The 19,152-nt window shown below is 40.5% G+C and overlaps 1 protein-coding gene across 12 annotated transcripts in view; it reads left to right on the top strand.

The window, feature by feature from the left end:
- LOC140478155 (protein unc-13 homolog B-like) overlaps positions 1 to 19,152 on the top strand; it is a 566,607-nt gene that overhangs the window by 116,972 nt on the left and 430,483 nt on the right. For 11 of the 12 annotated variants that reach the window (XM_072571666.1, XM_072571665.1, XM_072571670.1 and 8 more), the window contains exon 3: positions 17,836 to 17,935. The exons of the other annotated variant lie outside the window; for it this stretch is intronic. In XM_072571666.1, the coding sequence (XP_072427767.1) occupies positions 17,836 to 17,935 (100 nt within the window). The remainder of the gene's footprint in view (positions 1 to 17,835; positions 17,936 to 19,152) is intronic. 12 annotated transcript variants of the gene reach the window in all.

The following is a 19,152-nucleotide window of genomic DNA, read 5'->3' as shown; positions in this document are numbered from 1 at the left end:
ATGCCCTGACTGATGAAGGCCAGTCCTTAATTGCCCTATCAGAGAGCTGTACGTCTGAACTCCCAAGATCTCTCTGTATCACTACACTCCTTAAGTCCCTATCAATCACCATGAGAATCCTACCTTCATTTGACTTTTCAAAATGCAACACCTCACACTTGTCTGTATTAAACTCCATTTGCCATTTCTCGGCCGACTTCCCCAGCTGATCATGATCCTGCTGCAATTTCAGATAACCTTACCCACTGTCCACGATACTGCCTATTTTCTTGTCATTTGCAAACTTACTTGTCCACTTTCATCCAAATCATTGATATAAATAATGAACAGCAATGGACTCAGCACCAACCCAAGGTACACCATTCGTCACAGGCCTCCAGTTTGACAAGAATCCTTCCACTATTACCGTCTGCTTCCTACCGTTAAGCCAATTTTATGTCCAGCTTGCTCGTCCTGGATTCCATGTGATCTAATCTTCTAGAGCCACCTACCATGTGGAACCTTATCAAAGGCCTTACTAATCCATATAGACTATGCCTACTTCCCTGCTCTTGTCGACTTTCCTAATCACTTCATAAAAGAAGGTAAAAACAATGACTGCAGATGCTGGAAACCAGATTCTGGATTAGTGCTGCTGGAAGAGCACAGCAGTTCAGGCAGCATCCAAGGAGCTTCATAAAAGAACTCGAACAAGATTGTGAGTCATGATCTCCCACTCTCAAAGCCTTGCTGACTATTCTCCTCATTACTCCTGACTATTTTCCTCATTAAGAAAATTTTCTCTGACAAGTATCAATCAAGTAATCCTTCCTTGAACTGTTTCCAATACATTTACATCTTTTCTTAAATAAGGAGAACAGAACTATGCACAGTATGTGGTCTCCCTAGTCTCTGATATAACGGATGCATAATATCCTTACTTTTATGTTCAATTCTTTCAATAATAATAGTATTCCATTAGCTGCCTTAATCACTTGCTATACCTGAATACTAACATTTACTGACTTGTGCATTAGAACATGAAAATGTGTCACCAGAATTCTTCAGTTGTTCTCAGTTTAGATGTCACTCTGCTTTTAAAATTCTTTCCTGCTAAAGTCAACAATTTCACATTTTCCCAGATTATACTTGCATCTTCTTTATTGTTGCATTCTCATGCAAAGTCTGCAACCTACTGTGCACAACATGCTTTCTTAAACATTTATGTGTCATCTGCAAATTCAATTCAGAGACTTCAGCACAGACCACCATGGAACCCCATTTATCAAATCTTGCCTATCAGAAAAAGACCCATTTTTGCATAGTTTAGCTGCCTGGCAGAAAACAATCTCCCAAAGTGTTAGTATGTTATCTCTGAGACCATATACTTTGAATTTGCATCATACCAATTTACAGTCTGTTTTGATATAATGCAATAGTTCTGTTTTTGTGTGATTGTGTGTTATAAGGAAATCGTGCATTAGTCATGTCATTTAAACTAATGGGCCCAGAATCGCATTCCAGACAATACAGGTAAGGAAAGTTTACGTTCTACAAATAACGTTTTAAATTTTTCAATCACATTAAAACTAATTTATGTTGAAGAAACACACATTGTAGCAGGACTGACTGTAAGTGGTACCTTTTAAATGCCTTCTGGAAATCCAAAAATTATTATGTCAGTGCCACCAAAAACAAGACTGGATGTGATCCTTGGAAGAACTTAAGCTAACATTTAAACATGATTTCTGTTTCACACAACATGCTGACTCTTCCCTAGAATCTTCAGGTTTTCCCAATGCCCAGCTGTAACCTTCTTTAACGATCAGTTCTCCATGGCAGATGTCATGCTAACTGGTTCATGGTTTGTTGTGTTTTGTCTTCCTTTTTGAACAGGGGGGTTGTATTTACTACTTTCTAGCCTGATGGAACTTAGACCGAATTGAACATACTTTGGAAATTTAACGCCAATGGGTTTATAAGCCATCTTGACAGCCAGCACCTGGTTATTGTAATTGTACCAGATTTATATAACCCTCCTACCCACGAATAACTATTTATAACCATACCAGAATGGTTCTTAAGTGGGGACAAGTGATATTCATTTCATGTCATGAGTTATTTCCTTGTTATAGAAACAGAAAATATGAACAGTAAGAAGTTATTCAGCCCTTTTGAGCCTGTACCAATATTTATTATGATGATGGTCTCCTTGCCCAGACCCTTTGATCCCTTTAGCTCTCAGAACTATATCTAACTCCTTCTTGAAAATATTCAATGTTTTGGCCTTAACTGCTTTCTGTGGCAGAGAATTCCACAGGCTCCCACTCTCAGGTGCATACATTTCTCTTCATATCAGTCCTAAATGGCCTACCGGTATTTTTAAAGTGTGACTGCTTATTCTAGTCTCTCTGGTCATTGGGAACATTTTTCCTGTGTTCACCCTGTCTAGTCTTGTTAAAATGTCATCCATTTGCATGAGATACCCCTTTATTCTTCTAAACTCCATTGGATATGGTTTTAACTCATCCAGTCTCTTTTCATATGTCAGTCCTGCTGAACTTTGTTGCACTCCCTCCATAGCCAGAAGATTCTTCCTCACCAAAACTGCACGCAATACTCCAGGTTTGATCTCACCAATTGCCATATAGATTTAACTCCTCATTCTTGGTCTTGAGAAAGCAAACACTCTATTTATTCATTCCCTTGTTTTGACCCTTTTTAGAAACTTTTGCTGTTGTTTTATATGTTGGTAGCGAGCTCAAACTGTGATTTATTTTCATCTTTCTTTGGTCAGAATATAAAGAATAGTAATCATATAACCTGCCATCATGTTTGCACAATTATGTGCTTTTTGTTTCTACTCAATGCTTTCCTTAGGTACTCTAATTAACTTCGTGGTGAGTCCTACCTTAAGAATTTTTCTTTGTAATAGTAGGAATATGCTTATTTTGAAATAGCTTCTTCAGTATATGTCACTGCATCTCTCTTGTGATATATCGCCTTAGTTAACATCAACAAGCTCAGCTTTGATGCTCACATAGTTGCCCATATTTAAGTTTAAAGTACTAGACTTGAACCACTGTTTTCACTTCCTAACTGGGTATAAAACTCAATTAAATTGTTTCACTGCTGTATACTGCCTTTAATTTGAGATCATTCATTAATTGGGTCTCATTATATAATACCAAATCTAATAAAGCCTGCTCTCTGGTTGGTTCCAGAACATGTTGCTCTAAGAAACTGTCTCAAAAGCATTGTATAAACTGATTTTTTTATTTTTGTGGAGATTCAAATTAACCATCATTATTTATCTCCCAGTGATAGGTTCTCCCAAATCATCATCTTGTCTATAGGAAAGACCATATCTTTACATAGAAACTAGGAGCATGAATGAATCATTTGACTGAGGGCCTGCTTCACTACTCTGTATGATCGTGACTGATCCTGTATATCAATGCCATATTCCTGCTTCATGCCATTAAAATTGAGAAATTTTATCTGTCTCTTTCTTGAATATATTCAGTAACTTGTCCTCCACAGTCATCTATGGTAGACAACTCCATAGGTTCGCTACTGTTTTAGTGAAGAAATCTTTCCTTATTTCATTCCCAAATGGCCCAACCTATATCCTTAGACTGTATCCCTTGGCCCTCGACTTCCCAACCAAGGAAAATATCCTCCCTGCATCGTCATGGAATTCAAACAGTGGAGAAAGAGGCCATTCAACCCATCAAGTCTGCATCAACTCTCCAACAAACATCCCATCCAGACTCAGCCCTCAGTCTCCATAACCCCACATTTACTGTGGCTAACCCACCTAACCTACATAATGCTGGACACTACAGGGCAGTTTATCAATCTGCCTAATCTGCACATCTTTGGACTGTGGGAGCGCACAGAGGAAATCCACACAGACACTGAGAGAATGTGCAAACTCCACACAGACAGTCACTCAAGGCTGGAATCAAACCCAGGTCCCTGGCGCTGTGAGGCAGCAGTGCTAACCACTGAGCCAACATGCTACTCTGGCTGGATTCTGAGTAATCCAATATAGAGAATGGGGAAAAAAATTGTGGCTTTAATAGCAGCTACTTTTTGAGATACTTTAAGTTTTGGAGCTGATTTCCTCGAATTCTACAATCTGTAATTACTGTTTCAGAAGCTCATGCATTGATTTGGAAATTTGGGGAAAAAAATCAAAACAATGGCACATCAAAAAAGGAGGAGGGGAGGCAAAAGCGGTTACCACATGGTGGCAAGTGAATCAATGGAGAAAGAAACCTACATTGCTGTCTGACCGAGCAGTGAACCTTCACAGCTACTCACTCTGCTGGTACCTCTGGACATTGGAGTTTGTCTTAAAAAAAACAGTGAAATTCACAGCTGACCTTGAAGAAACGATAGCAGGGGACCAGCTAAGTGGCGACTTTTGTTTTGTAACTCTGCAGCACTGAGTACAGAGGAACCTCAATTATCCAAACAACATGGGTGGGCAATATTTCGTTCGGATAATTGATTATTCGGATAATCAGTTTTAGCTTAAACCATACTGATCTAATGCTGCGCTCTACTGGAGAATTTGTTTAAATCTATAATTTTAATGAGTCTGCCATTTAAACTATTGTTGCAGTCTGCAAATTGCAGGTTAAACTGAGAAGAACTAAACCCTTGCCATGAAATCCCAGTGTTAAACAAGCTCCTGAAAAGGTTCTATGATCACAAGATGATTTACAATATCAGTTTCCGGGAACTCGGTCTCGAGATAGAAAGACTGAAGGGTTCGTGCATATGTTTACATTCTCGGGCTTTTTTTTAAATGAATGGCCTGGTAAAGTGACAGGAATACTGTAAAACATGTACTTTCGCAAAGGGCTGTGTAACAACCCTTACCTAAAAAGTATCCAGTCACTGATGCTTGAGTTGCTTGTGTTTCTTTGTTTTTGCAAGCGTTTTCACCTCTTCTTCAGTACAGTTGAGTAAAAATCGAATACACTTACCTCTTTGATGTAACGTTTTTGTGGGACTTTGAAATCTTCTGCGGATAATCTGATATTCGGATTATTGACATTCAGATAATCAAGGTTCCTCTTTATAGTGCCTTCTTTTTGATTATATGTTTTTATTGAGATATGTTTTTGAGTAAATTTTAAATATATAAAACATAGGTATTAAGTTAACTTGGAGCAGTGTTTTTAGAGCAGTAAGACTGCTATGTCCTGGGTCTGTAGATTAAGGCGCAAAGATGGCCTTTAGTAGAGTGGTGTGCTGTTCCCGTCAGATGTGGAAGATTAGAGCAAGCTTCCATCGTTACTGATGATTATGTTTGCAGGAAGTGCAATTGGTTGGGAATCACTTTGGATCACATGGATCAGTTGGAGCAGCAGTTTGAGGCAATGAGGAATTTACAGGAGCTAAGGGGTGTGATTGATAGAAGTTGCAACAAAGGAGATAAAGTGAAGATACAGTCAGGTGGGTGGGTGACCTCCAGGAACAGTAGGAGGGAGAGGTAGGTAGTGCATCCTGTGGCTGTCTCCATCTCAAATGTGTATGCTGTTTTGGAAAACGTATGGGGTAATGGACTGTCAGGGGAATGTAGCACTGACAGCTAAGTTTCCGGTACCAAGACTGCCTCTAATGTAATGAGGGATATGCCAGGTTCCAAATAGTTGATTGTGATAGGGAACGCTGTAGTCAGAGTCACGGACAGATGTTTCTGTGGCTGACAGCGAGATGTTAGAATGGTGTGTGCCCTTCCTGGTGTCAATATAAAGGAAATCTTGGAGAGGGTGCAGAGTATTCCCAAAGGCAAGAGGGACCAGTGGGAGGTTGTTGTACACATAGGAACCAATGACACCAGAAGAGATAAGGACGAGGTTCTGGGGAGAGAAAATAGGATGTTGGCAGAAATTTAAAAAGGAGGATGTAGAGGGTAAGTACTCCCAATACCTGTGTTACTCCCAGTGTCACAAGCTTGTGAAGGTAGGAATTAGAGGATAGAGCAGATGAACAGGTGGTTGAGAAGCTAGTTCAGAGGTGAAGGAATCACATTGTTCGATCATTGGAATCTCTTGTGGAATAGAAGTAACCTGTATAAGGACAGATTGCACATAAATTGGAAGGGGACTAATACACAGATGGGGAGCTTTGCTCAAGCTGCTCGGGAGGTGTTAAGCTCGTAAAGTGGTGGGTTAGACCCAGGAAGATAGTGAGGAAGAGAGCAGTCTAAGAATACAGAGCAAGTTGGGAAATACAGTTGGGAAAATGAACGAATCAAATATCCAGGGCAGGCAGGAACAAAGCAGAGAACGAGGTAGGACTTAAATTAAACTTCATTAATCTCAATGCAACAGGCCTAACAGGGAAGGCAGATGAACTGAGAGTATTGTTGGGAACATGGGACTTGGCTATCATGGCAATTACAGAAGCATGACTCAGAAATGGACAGAACTAGCAGGTTAATGTTCTGGGGTATAGATGCTCAAAGAAAAGAAAAGGGAGTGGTGCTTTGCTTAAGGATAACAGTACTAATGTTCTTAGGGAGAATATTCCTGGGAATACATCCAGGGAAGGTATTTGAATGGCACTGAGAAATAAGAAAGGGATGATCACCTTACTGGGATTATACCACAGACACCCCAATAGCTGGCAGGAAATAGAGAAGCAAATTCGTAAGGAGATCTCAGTTACCTGTGAAAGTAATAAGGTGGTTATAGTAGGGAATTTTAATTTTCCAAACATAGTCTGGGACTGTCATAGTCACAAGAGCTTGAATGGAGAGGAATTTAAGTCTGCAGAAGAAATTTTTTTGGTTCAGTATGTGGATGCACCTATTAGAGAAGATCCAAAACTTGACGAACTCTTGGTAATTAAGACAGGGCAGGTGACTGAGGTGTCAGTGAGGGAGCTCTTTGGGTCCAGTGACCATAATTCTATTAGTTTTAAAATAGTGATGGAAGAGTATAGACCAGATCAAAAAGTGAAAGTTCTAAATTGGAGCAAGGCCAATTTTGACGGTATGAAAAGTTGATTGGGGGTGAATATTTGCAGGTAAAGGGACAACTGAAAAATGGGAAGTTTCCAAAAATGAGTGAATGAGAGTTCAGACATAGCATATTCTTGTTAAGGTGAAGGGCAAGGCTGGTATGTGTATGCTGGGTAACTAGAGAAATTGAGGTTCTGGTCTAGAAAAAGAAGGAAGCATATTATATCAGGGAGAGACAGCTATAGGAAGAATGCTGTGAAATGTGGAAGGATTCAGAAAAGATTTACAAGGATATTGCCAGGATTGGAGGGATAGAGCTATAGGGAGAGGCTGGAGCTGTTTCTCCTGGAGTGTTAGAGACTGAGGGTGACTTTATAGAGGTTTATAAATTGAGTGAATCCCCAGAAGAGTATAAAGGCAGTAGGAGTACACTGAAGAGGGAAATCAGGGGGGCAAAAATGGGACATGAAACAGCTTTGGCATATCGAGTTCAGGAGAGTCCAAAGGGATTCTGCAAATACATTAAGGACAAAAGATTAACTCAGGAGAGTACAGGGCCCCTTAAAGATCAGCAAGGCAACCTATTAGAAATGACAATAAAAGTTTCTTTCAATACCTAAGAAACGAACGAGAGGCAAAAGTAGAGATTCGACAGCTCCAAATTGATGCAGGAAGGCGAGTGATGGGAGATAAGGAAATAGCTGAAGAACTTAATAAGTACTTTGTGTCAGTCTTCACAGTGAAAGACCTGAGTAATATCCCAACAATTAAGGAGAGTCAAGGGGCAGAGTTGAGTTTGGGAGCCATGACAAAAGAGAAAGTACTTGAAAAGCTAAAAGGTCTAAGAATTGATAAAGCCTCTGGCCCGGATGGGCTACATCCGAGAGTTCTGAGGGAGGTGTCTGAAGAAATAGCGAAGGTGTTGGTTGTAATCTTTTGAAAATCACGAGTCAGGGAAGGTCCCAGACAATTAGAAAATCACTGTTGTAACTCCCTTGTTCAAGAAAGGATCAAGACAAAAGATGGAAAATTATAGGCCAATTAACCTAACCTTGGTTGTAGGTAAAATTCTAGAATCCATTGTTAAGGATGAGATTTTTAAATTCTTGGAAGTGCAGGATCGAGTTAGAACAAGTCAGCATGGATTTAGAAAGGGGAGGTATTGCATGACAAATCTGCTAGAATCCTTTTGAAGAGGTAATAAGTAGATTAGACCAGGGAAACCCAGTGGATATTATCTACCTAGACTTCCAAAAGGCATTTGATAAGGTGCCTCACGGGAGGCTGCTGAGAAAGGTGAGGGCCCATGGTGTTCAAGGTGAGCTACTGGCATGGATTGAGGATTGGTTACCTGATAGAAGGCAGAGAGTTGGGATAAAAGGTTCTTTCTCGGATTGGCAGCTCGTGACAAGTGGTGTCACGCAGGTTCAGTGTTGGGCCGCAGCTGTTCACTTTATATATAAATCATCTGGACGAAGGGATTGGGGGGATTCTGGCACTTTGCCAATGATACGTAGTTAGGTGGACAGGCAGGTAGAACTGAGGAGGTGGGAAGGTTGCAGAAAGACTTAGACACTTTAGGAGAGTGGTCCAAGAAATGGCTGATGCAAATGAAAAAATGGTGAGAAAATTCATAAAGACAAAGTACAAAGGGGTGTGGGAGTGCTAGTCCAGGATTCTCGAAAGGTTGACTTGCAGGTTCAGTCCGTGGTTAAGAAAGCAAATGTAATGTTGTAATTTATCTCGAGGGTTGGAATGTAAAAGCAGTGATGAAGCTCTGGTTAGGCCTCCTTTGGAATACTGTGTCCAGTTTTGGGCCCCACACCTCAGGAGCGTGTCCAGCGGAGATTCACACAGATGATCCCTGGAATGGTCGGCCTAACATACATTGTCAGAGGGAGGATATGCCGAACAAATTTGTTGTAAGTTTTTGAAAATGTGATCAAGTGTATGGATGAGGGAGATTCAGTTGATATAGTTTATATGAATTTTAGCAAAGCTTTTGATGAGGTCCCACATGAGAGACTAATTGATAAGGTTAAAAAGCATGGAATTGAAGGAAACCTGATGAGATTGATCAGAAACTGGCTTAGTAATAGGATGTAATGGGTAGTGGTAGAAGGATATTTGAGTGACTGAAGGCCAGTGTCCAGTGGTGTAATTTGCATAAATGATATCGATGAAAATGTGGGGTAAATATTAAACAAACTTGCAGACAGCACCTGGATTGCTGGAGTGGTTAATAGTTGGGAAGATAGTTGTAGGTTACAGGAAGATAGGTATAGGTCGGTCATAGAGGCAGATCTGTGGCAGATGGTACTTAATCCTGATTGCCAGTACAAATCCTCTTGACTGGGTGGATGTTTCTTCTCTTGGGGGAGATTCTAGAACAAAGGATCATAAAAATACGCGTTCCCCATTTTAAAAAAAATGAGGAAACATTTTTTTCTCTGAATGTTTAGATGGTTTTGAATTGCCCCTGAAATGGATGCAGAATACATAATTTATTTTAAGGCAGAAGTCAAGAGATCCTTGATTACCAAGATGTAGAAGATGCAATGGCCAAGTGTTTTTATTGCTGGATTGTTAATCCGGTGACCCAGGTCATGTTCTGAGGACCCTGGTACAAATCCTGCCATGACAGATGGTGGAATTTGAATTTAATAAATATCTGGAATTAAGAGTCTAATGATGACCATGAAACCATTGTTGATTGTCAGGAAAAGCCCATCTAGTTCACTAAGATCCTTTTAGGGAAGGAAACTACCATTCTGACCTGGTCAGACCTACGTGTGACTCCAGACCCGCAGTAATGTGGTTGACTCTTAACTGCCCCCCTGGGTAATTAGGTTGGCAATACACGTTGGCCCTGTCAGCAACTCCCTCACCTAATGAATGAGTAAATAAAACAAGAACATGAAACATGATTGAGAAATGCAGAAATATAGAGTTGAGGTTAAAATCAGATCCAGCCATGATTCTGTTGAATGGTGGAGCAGGCCCATAGGGCCAAATAGCCTACTCTTGTTAATTGCTGTGATAATATAAGCCTTCTATCTGCCAATAGCTATGCGATTGGCTCTTGGATAGCTAGGGGTGTGAATAACACAGGCAGAAGCCATCAGACCTCCAGTCTTTTTTCCACAACACCCACTTTTGTAAGTTTTCAGGGGAGCTTATAAAGTGGTTCAAATTTTAATGATAAATCTGTATGTCGACAGTTCATAATTGTTTATCTCCAGCTAGAATCTATTTACTGCAATGCGTCATGTTTTTTGTTAAGAATAGAAATCTAGTCCATGCTTACTACCAACCTGGGACTGAAAGCAAGGCAAAAAAGGGAATTCTGACTTTGTTTGAAGATCTTTAACTTTTCTAACTCCAGGAACATCGCCATTTTAATTTCGAGCATGCTACCCTGATGAGGCACAATGGCCTCATTAGTACCAATGCAGACCATATCAAGTGGATCCATTCTGTCCCACTGCAAATTATTCTGAAGCCCAAACCCTGGAAGCAGGAAATCAACAGTACCATTTGAACCCGTGCTCTTTGCTGCTGTATCAATCTGATTCATGATACTGTCCCTTGCTATTTCCATACCCCTTTTTGATCCTTCTACTTGAATTACTTCTTATACCATGGTGTTAATTCATTTACCTTGCAGCCCCCAATTCTCATCCGAGCATGCTGAAAGAACTCTTTATCTGTTAGATGTTTACAAAGAATGAGACTCCTGCTTTCTGGGTCTAACACCTGCCTCATTTGCAGTCGGAGTGACCCTCCTGTCCCTGAGCACTGGCCAAATCAATTAACTATTTGGGGTTGTGATAAGTTCTGGAATAAAGCGATGAGGTTAGTCTTCCCGGTTGTTACATGGTAGCGATTTCTCTGACTCTGAGCTGACAATCCTGCAGTACGTTCACTTACTACCAACATGTTTGCCCAGGATTAACTGGCATCCTGAACACCCCAGAAGCTGCATTTGCAGCACTTCACCTGAATTGACCTCTTTATTGCACGTTAATGAGTCAAAATATTTTAGTCATAATAAAATGTTTAGAGTTAATTTTATACTGTCAGTAAACTTCACCAATATTGGTTAAAGGGCTTTAAAACCTATTTGTAGAAATCTTTTCATGCAGCTTGGCATTAACACTTTATCTGATAATGCCTGTATGGATTGTACAGGTGCATTCATGTACAAATGACTGTCCTAATAGTCTGCTCGTCATGTGATCTTAACCATGAGATGCACCCCCTGTAGGCAGGCAACTTGAGTTTCACTTCAATAAAGCCCTTGTGTTAAACGCATTACTGTGTTGTGTACTTGAAACATGGTGTTAGAAGAGGCACTAAGGTCAATGTCCAGGGCTGAAATAAAAACAAACCTTCAGAGCAGTGAGCTGACACTGGAAAATAACTACGAAGACCACATTGAAAACACCACAAGAGAAGATTATAGCAACTTTTCCACTACCAATTCCTGTTCAAATTACTGGAGTTTTGAGGCAAAGTGGGATTTCTACCATGAACATTGGCAGGACTGCAGAGCTAATATCTGATCCATTGGTTGTGGGTTTGCCTAGCTCTGCCTATCATTTGTTGGACAGCATGCAAGTAGTCCTGTATGGTAGCTTCACCTGATTGACACCTTACTTTTAGGTATATCTGATGCTGCTCCTGGCATGCCCTCATGCATTTTAAGTTTGCAACATATCGAATATGAGTACAAAGATCTGTTCACAGAGCTAGGATGACTTCCAGAAAATATCATCTCCAAGTAGATAAGAATAAAAAATTAATTCAGTATCTGTGAAGGAAATTCCAGTTGTCCCTGATGTTAGCCTGAAAGACATGTGATATATTCTATGGCATGTATTCAGTTAGTTATTGTCAGTTTGGGTTTTTGCTTGTGTTATTAGGTGGTAGGTTTTCTGCATGACACAAGCTATTAAAAGTTATAAGTATTTCTGCAACCATGGTGATTTGTTTGAAAAATAGTTTTTGAGACTGGCTTGAGAGCGAATGTATTTACGTATACCAGTAGTAGATTAGTTATTCATCTTAGATTGTTTCATAACCTGGAAAGTTAAGTAATAGGGCCTCAAACATTGTTAGAGGTGCCTGGAACTGTTTTGTTTGAGCTTAATTGAAGCACCCATAATTTCCAGAGGAACACTTTTAATTACACCTTCCTCATTTGTGTTGTACTCTTCTATAATGTTCTTGGTCAAACGTTACATGACACCAGATTAAAGTCCCACAGGTTTATTTGAAAATGCAAAGTGTTAGGTGCTAGTGAGAGAGGGAGATCTTAGACACAGGTTTTATAAGTAAAAGATCAAAGGGTCATACAACTGATGAAAACATTGTTGAAATGAAAATGTTTTATACAGTAATGCTCCTGAGAATGGAAATCAAAGAGTGAGCTCGATTATCTGAGAGTGAAGAGTTTGTCTCCAATCAGAAATGTGTAGATAAACCCCTGAAGAAGTTGTTTAAAACTTGCATGGGCTTAGGTGTACAATAAGGAAGCTATTGTAGTTCCACTCTAACCATTACAGTCAAAATGTTGGATAGAGGGACTTTATTATGAGCATTATTATTATTATTATGAGCATGACTTTGTTATGAGTCATGTTTTGGGCATTGCACCAGGTGTATGTTTTGGCAGTGATATAAATGCTGTTTTATTAATTTTCAATTTATGAAGGAGTGTTTTGCATTTGTATTTTGTGTTTAAACATCTTTGAATTGATGTTATGAAATAGTTTATCTTTGTTCCTTTTGTTAGCAAACTTGTATTGTTAAAAGCAAAATCTACTGCATTGCATGCTTATGTTTCATTGAGGGACCACTTCATTAAAATTAAAACTAACAAAAATATGAGCTATCAAGTAGCAAGACCATGATACGCAGGAGCAAAATTAGGCCATTCATGCCATTTGAATCTGCTCTGCTGTTAAATTGTGGCTGATCCATTTCTCAACCCCATTATCTTGCCTTCTCTGTAAGCCTTGATGCCCTTACTAATCCAAGACCTATCTACCTCTGTTTTAAATACATTCAGTAACTTAGCCTCCAGAACCCTGTGTGGCAATAAGTTCCATAAAGCCACCACCCTCTGGCTGAAGAAATTGCTTTTCATTTCTGTTCTAAAGGTTTCCCCCTTCACCCTGAGACTGTGCCCTAGTTATTAGTCTCTTCTACTAATGGAAGTATCTTCTCCATGCCCACTGTATCCAGGCATGTTAGTACCTTGTAAGTTTCGATCATCCTTTGAAACTCAATTGAGTACAGCCCCAGAGTCTTTAACTGCATCTCATTCTGACCAGCCACTCATCCCTGAGATCATTCTTGTAAGCCTCTTCTGGATCCCCATCAATGCCAGCATGTCTTAGCTTTGAAACGGGACCCAAAAAGTCTCTCAATATTGCCAATACAGTCTGACCAGAGTCTTTTATTGCCTCAGCTGTACATTATTGCTCTTCTTTTCTAGCCCTCTTGAAATAAATGCCAATATTGCATTTATCTTCCTAACTGCCAACTGAACATGCATGTAACCTTAAGAAAATCCCGAACTAGAACCCCAAGTTCCTTTGCGCTTCAGATTTCTGAAGCCTTTCACATTTAGAAAATAGTTAATGCCTCTATTGTTTCAAGCAAGATGTATTCCATCTGCCAGTTCTTTGCATATTTGCCTAGCATGTCCAAATCCTTCTGCAGCCTCCCAACTGCCTCAACGTTAGCTGTCCCTCTACCGGTCTTAGTGTCACCTGCAAACTGCGCCTTCTGGCTCTGTATCACTACTTGCCATTGATTTTATTTCAACTCTTCCTAATGAAGCAACCCATTCTGTCATAAGAATCAACTGCAGATGCTGTAAATCAGAAACTAAAACAAGGGATGGTGGAAAAGCTCAGCAACACCTGTGAAGAGGAGTCAAAGTTAATGTTTCAGATCCGTTGACCCTTCTGACTGGTAGCTAGCAAAATGCCGGTTTATATGCCAAGGATAGGGTATGGGAAGGGGATCAAGAGGAAACAATAGGTAGGGATGGAGTCCAAAGAGATTGAAGAAGAATTAGACAGACAAAGGAGCGGATAACAACCTGGCTGGGAGGGTCAATAGCTGTTAATGGAGACTGTTAGTGAATAGTGTGTAATGGCAGACCATGTGATAACAAGGTCTGGTGTGTGTGTGGCAGTGGGCTAGGACAAGGGGGAGTTCAGGCCATTCTGGTTACGCAGTTCACAAGGATTTTGTCCAGCATGATTCAGGTGGAGCCCCTCCCTCATTGCCCAATGCTGGTGTCTATATCCCACGAAATCGAACCTGTTTCGCCCACATTAATGTTTGATCGACATATTTACCTCTTCAATCTTGGTTGCTCTGTGCCAATTTGTGGCTCAGGGAGTAATCCAAACATTATTATCTTTGTGATGCTGTTTTTTAAGTTACGCCCTAGCTGCTCAGATTCCCTCAGCAGAAACTCTTTCCTCTACCAACCTCTATCATTGGTACCTATGTGGACCATGACAACTGGATTGTTTCTGTTCCACTTAAAATCCCTCTGCAGCTTAGGTGAAACATCCTGAATGTGGTAAAAAGGCAGGTGGCATTGCCTTTAGGACTCTCGATCCTGGCCATAGAATAGTGTCTGTTCCCCTGAGTACACTATCCCCGATTATGAAGACAATTGTCTTTTCTCCTCCCTCTTGAATAGCTTCCTGTATCATGCTGTTGTGATCAATTTGACGATAAGACATCAGAGCAGAAATTAGCCCATTCAGTCCATCGAGTCTGCTGTGCCATTTTTATATCATGACCAATAAGTTTCACAACCCCTTTCTCCCACTTTATCCCTATAACCCTTGATCCCATTGATACTCAAGAAGCTATCTATTTCAGTCTTAAATATACTCAATGACAAGGCTCAAACAGACTTCTGTGGCAATGAATTCCACAGATTCACCATTCTGTGGCTGAAGAAGTTTCTCCTTATCGCCATTCTAAAAGGTCTTCCCTTTACTGTAAGTCTATGGCCTTGGGTCCTATTTTCTCCAACCAATGAAACATCTTCCCAACATCTACTTTGCCCAGGTCATTCCGTATTCTGTAAATTTGAATGAGATCCCTCCACCCCCTCATCCTTCTAAACTCCATCAAGGATAAATCCAGAGTCCTCAAGCATTCCTCATACGTTAAGTTTTTCATTCTTGGGACCATTCTCATGAACCTCCTCTGAACACGCTCCATGGCCCAGTACATCCTTTTTGAGAAATGGGGCCCAAACTGTGCACAATACTCCAAATATTGTCTGACCAAACCTTCCAGAGCATCAGAAGTACATCTGCGCTCTCAAGTTCTCTCAAAATAACTGCCATCATTGCATTTACTTTCCTAACTACGAACTCAATCTGGAAGTTTACCTTCAAAGAATCCTGGACTAGAACTCCCAAGTTTCTTTGTACTTCAGACTTCTGAAATATCTCCCCATTTAGAAAATAGTTCATGCCTGTATTCTTCCTACCAAAGTGCATGACCCCACATTTTGCCACTTCTTTGCTCACTCTCCCAACCTGCCCGAATCCTTCTGCAGCCTCCCCACCTCCTCAATGCTACCTGTCCCTCGAACTATCTTTGTATCATCTGCAATCTTAGCCAGAATGCCCGCAGTTCCTTCATCTAGATTGTTAATGTATAAAGTGAAAAGTTGTGGTCTCAACACTGAGCCTTGTGGAACACCACTTGTCACCAGCCGCCATTCTGAGAAGGACCTTTTAATCCACATACTCTCTACTTTTTGTCAGATAGCCAAGCTTCTATCCCTGCTAGCACCTTGCCTCTAACACCATGCGCCCTTCCCTTATTCACTAAACCCCTGTGCAATTCCTTGTTACCTTGATGCTCAGGTAGATAACATCATTGGCTCTCCTTGGTCAAACCTGATCGTTACTTCATCAAAGAATTATAGCAGACTTGTCAGGCATGACCTCCCCTTCATGAAAGAATGCTGTCTTGGCTCTATTTTACCATATACTTCGAAGTATTTAGAAATCTCATCCTTCACAACTGATTCTAGGATCTTACCCATGACCAAGATAAGGCTAATCGGTTTGTCATTTTTTGTCTTTTGCCATATTCCCTTCTTAAAATAGTTTCATGTTAGTGATTTTCAAATCCTCTGGGACCTTCCCTGGCTCATTCCTGAGAAGATCACCACTAACGCCTCCACTGTCTCTTCAGCTATCTCCCTTGAAACTCTGGGGTGTAGTCTATCTGGTCTAGATGATTTATCCATACCCAGACCATCTTCCCAACATCTACTTTGTCCAGGCCATTCACTATTCTGTCAAATGCCTGCAAGCATACTTTAGTTGTGGCATTCTCAACACTGTTACGAACAACAGTGGCCCTCCGTTCATGAGTGAAGAATTCAGTCACATGATCAAAGGTTGAAAAATTCAACATCTGTCCTCATTTCCAAACTACTAGTCAAATGGAAAGGCTGTCAGTGAAAATCACCAGGGCCATCATAAAGAAATTATCCAGGCAACATGAACATCAACTAGCCGCAAAACGCATGACCCTTTTTCGCTGGTATCCTTATACACAGAAAAGGAAGGACACCAGTTCAATTGGGACAACACATCTGTCCTAAGACAAGCCAAGCAGAGACGTGCATGAGAATTCCTAGAAGCATGTCAGTCTAACTGGAACGCTATCAAAAACACATTGACTTGGACCCCATTTACCACCCCCTGAGAAAAAGAACAGGAAATGACATCACCCACCCAAAGAAACCCAAAGATCTAAATAGAAAGCAGGAAACATCAGCAGTGCTTTGTCTGGAGACTCACTGGCGATGTTACCTAGTATGGTGATGAAACGTCTAAAAATGAACCTTCCAGCTCATCCAGAACCTCAACCTGAGCTACAAATCTTAACGAAAGTTGCTAATGTCAAGCTGCAAATGCTATATTTCTAATAGCCAAAAAAGACCTCATATTAGTAGTAGTGAGTGAATTTGTATATATTTGTGAAAAAAAAGCAAAATGGCAGAAAGCCAAATATCATTTTGGCAAGACTACTAAACCATTGAGTATTGAAGAGCCATTCACAGTGCAAACATTCAACAATCTTAATGAAAGCCAGTCCAACTTTGGACCTGCGTGGAGCAGTTGCCACCTCAATCAGTAGTGGTAGAAGTGGGCCAATTATACCGTCATGACTGCTGGCACATGCATCCAACTGCAGAAGTGCAGATAGCTGATGAGGAAGCAGTGAATGCGCCACTTCTACTGACACGAATCAACCATCAGACCCAGAGATCCATAGAAATGTCACAGGAATAACACACCCTGGTGAAATATATCCAGATGAACAGCCAACAACAGCATGCAAATGTACCACGAAGACCAGCATGATTTAAGGACTGTGCCCAATGCATACACAAATTCTAATGGAAATAATGAACTTTTGAGACAGAAGAGTAGTGTATTTTGTTGTAACTTGGGTAAATTGAAAATGTACAAGCTGCTGCTCCTTTTTTATGTCTGCAGGGGTATGTTTGGATTGATAGGCAAGCATCATGTAAGATTGTCTGACCTCGTCTGCTGTCGTCATATGGCCTTGACAACAAGGCAGACATTCTGTAGGAAACACCTTAAGCTTCAGTTCAATCAAGTCCTCTTATTGAACACCATGCTTTTTGTATAAGCGAAATGTGATGTTTTTACTGTGTTAAAGCTGGTATATTAATGCAAGTTGTTTTTAATTGCCATTAAAGCCACGACTAGATGCCTAAGCAAGAAAAGAGCTAGTGGAACAGAAAGATTAAAAGGCCTTTTCTTCTCTCTTGCCAGATAAATTTAACACTTATGTGACACTGAAAGTACAGAATGTAAAAAGTACTACAATAGCAGTACGAGGAGATCAGCCTTGTTGGGAGCAAGACTTCATGTTGTAAGTATTGATTTAACAAACAGATGTTCAATCTCAACCAGAATGCAAAAAAGAGGATTTGTTTTGTCACAACTGAAAATTTAACAAAAACGAGCATTGGAAACCAATGGAACGATGAGAAGTTGCCAGGCCTGCGCGTTAGAGATTGCTGAGAGAAAGAGAGGAGCAAATGGCGGAGCAGTTGACAGAAATTCTCCAGGCCCCTCTGAATACAGAATTAATCACAGGAATTTCAAATGTGACACAGTTATAGAATCATACAGCATGGAAAAAGACCCTTCAAGTCCAACCAGTCCACGCCCACCATGATCTCAAACTGAGCTAGTCCCATCTGCCAGTTACTAAAGAAAGGGGCAAAGTCTGTCACCTTCTGGCTTAGTCTATCAGCTTGACGTCAGTAGTGGGAAAACTGATGGAGGCCATAGTACAGGGGAAAACAAATTAATGTTTTGTAGTCAACCTGGCTCTGTCGAGTGTGGGTCATGTCTGACAAATTTGAGTTATTTGATGAGGTGACACAGGCAGTGGACAAGGCAAGTGTTGTAGATACTGTGTATTTGGACTTCCAGAGGCATTCCGAAGTAGTACCACATGGCAGGTTGGTTAGTAAATTAGAAATATTTGAGTTTTGTAAGTCTTTGACAACATCGATTCAAAGATAGAATAAGATAGTAAATAGAAGGCAGACATCAGGCAAATGAATTTCAATCCAGAGCAATGTGAGGTAAGCCACTTTGGTAGAGGAAACATAGAGACAATACAGGCTCAATGCTACATATCTGAGTAGAGTACAGGAGCTGAGGAGTTTGGGGTTCATGTTCGTAATTCTTTGAAGGTGGCCAGTTAAGTTGAAACAGCTGTTAAGAGGGTTTAGGGGATCCTTGGATTTATAAATAGAGGCATAGAGTATAAAAGCAAGGAAGTAATGCTACATACACAAATGATGTGGAGGTGCCAGTTGGACTGGGGTGGATAAGTTAAAAATCTCACAGCACCAGTTTATAGTCCAACACATTTATTTGGAAGTACCCAGATTATAGTCCAACAGGTTTAAATGTCTGTACAAATCATTGGACAGACCACATTTGGAATATTGTGTTCAGTCTGGACATCTGATGCAACAAGGTATGTTAAAGCCCTGGAGAGAACACAAAGGATACTTTGTAGAGTGATATCAGGAATGAGGAATTTTAAATGCAAGCAAAGATTAGAGAAAT

This window comes from Chiloscyllium punctatum, chromosome 1 (genome assembly GCF_047496795.1).
Source record: "Chiloscyllium punctatum isolate Juve2018m chromosome 1, sChiPun1.3, whole genome shotgun sequence".
Taxonomy (NCBI): Eukaryota; Metazoa; Chordata; class Chondrichthyes; order Orectolobiformes; family Hemiscylliidae; genus Chiloscyllium; species Chiloscyllium punctatum.
Note: the sequence above shows the minus strand (reverse complement) of the source record. Positions and strands in the feature narration are given on the sequence as shown.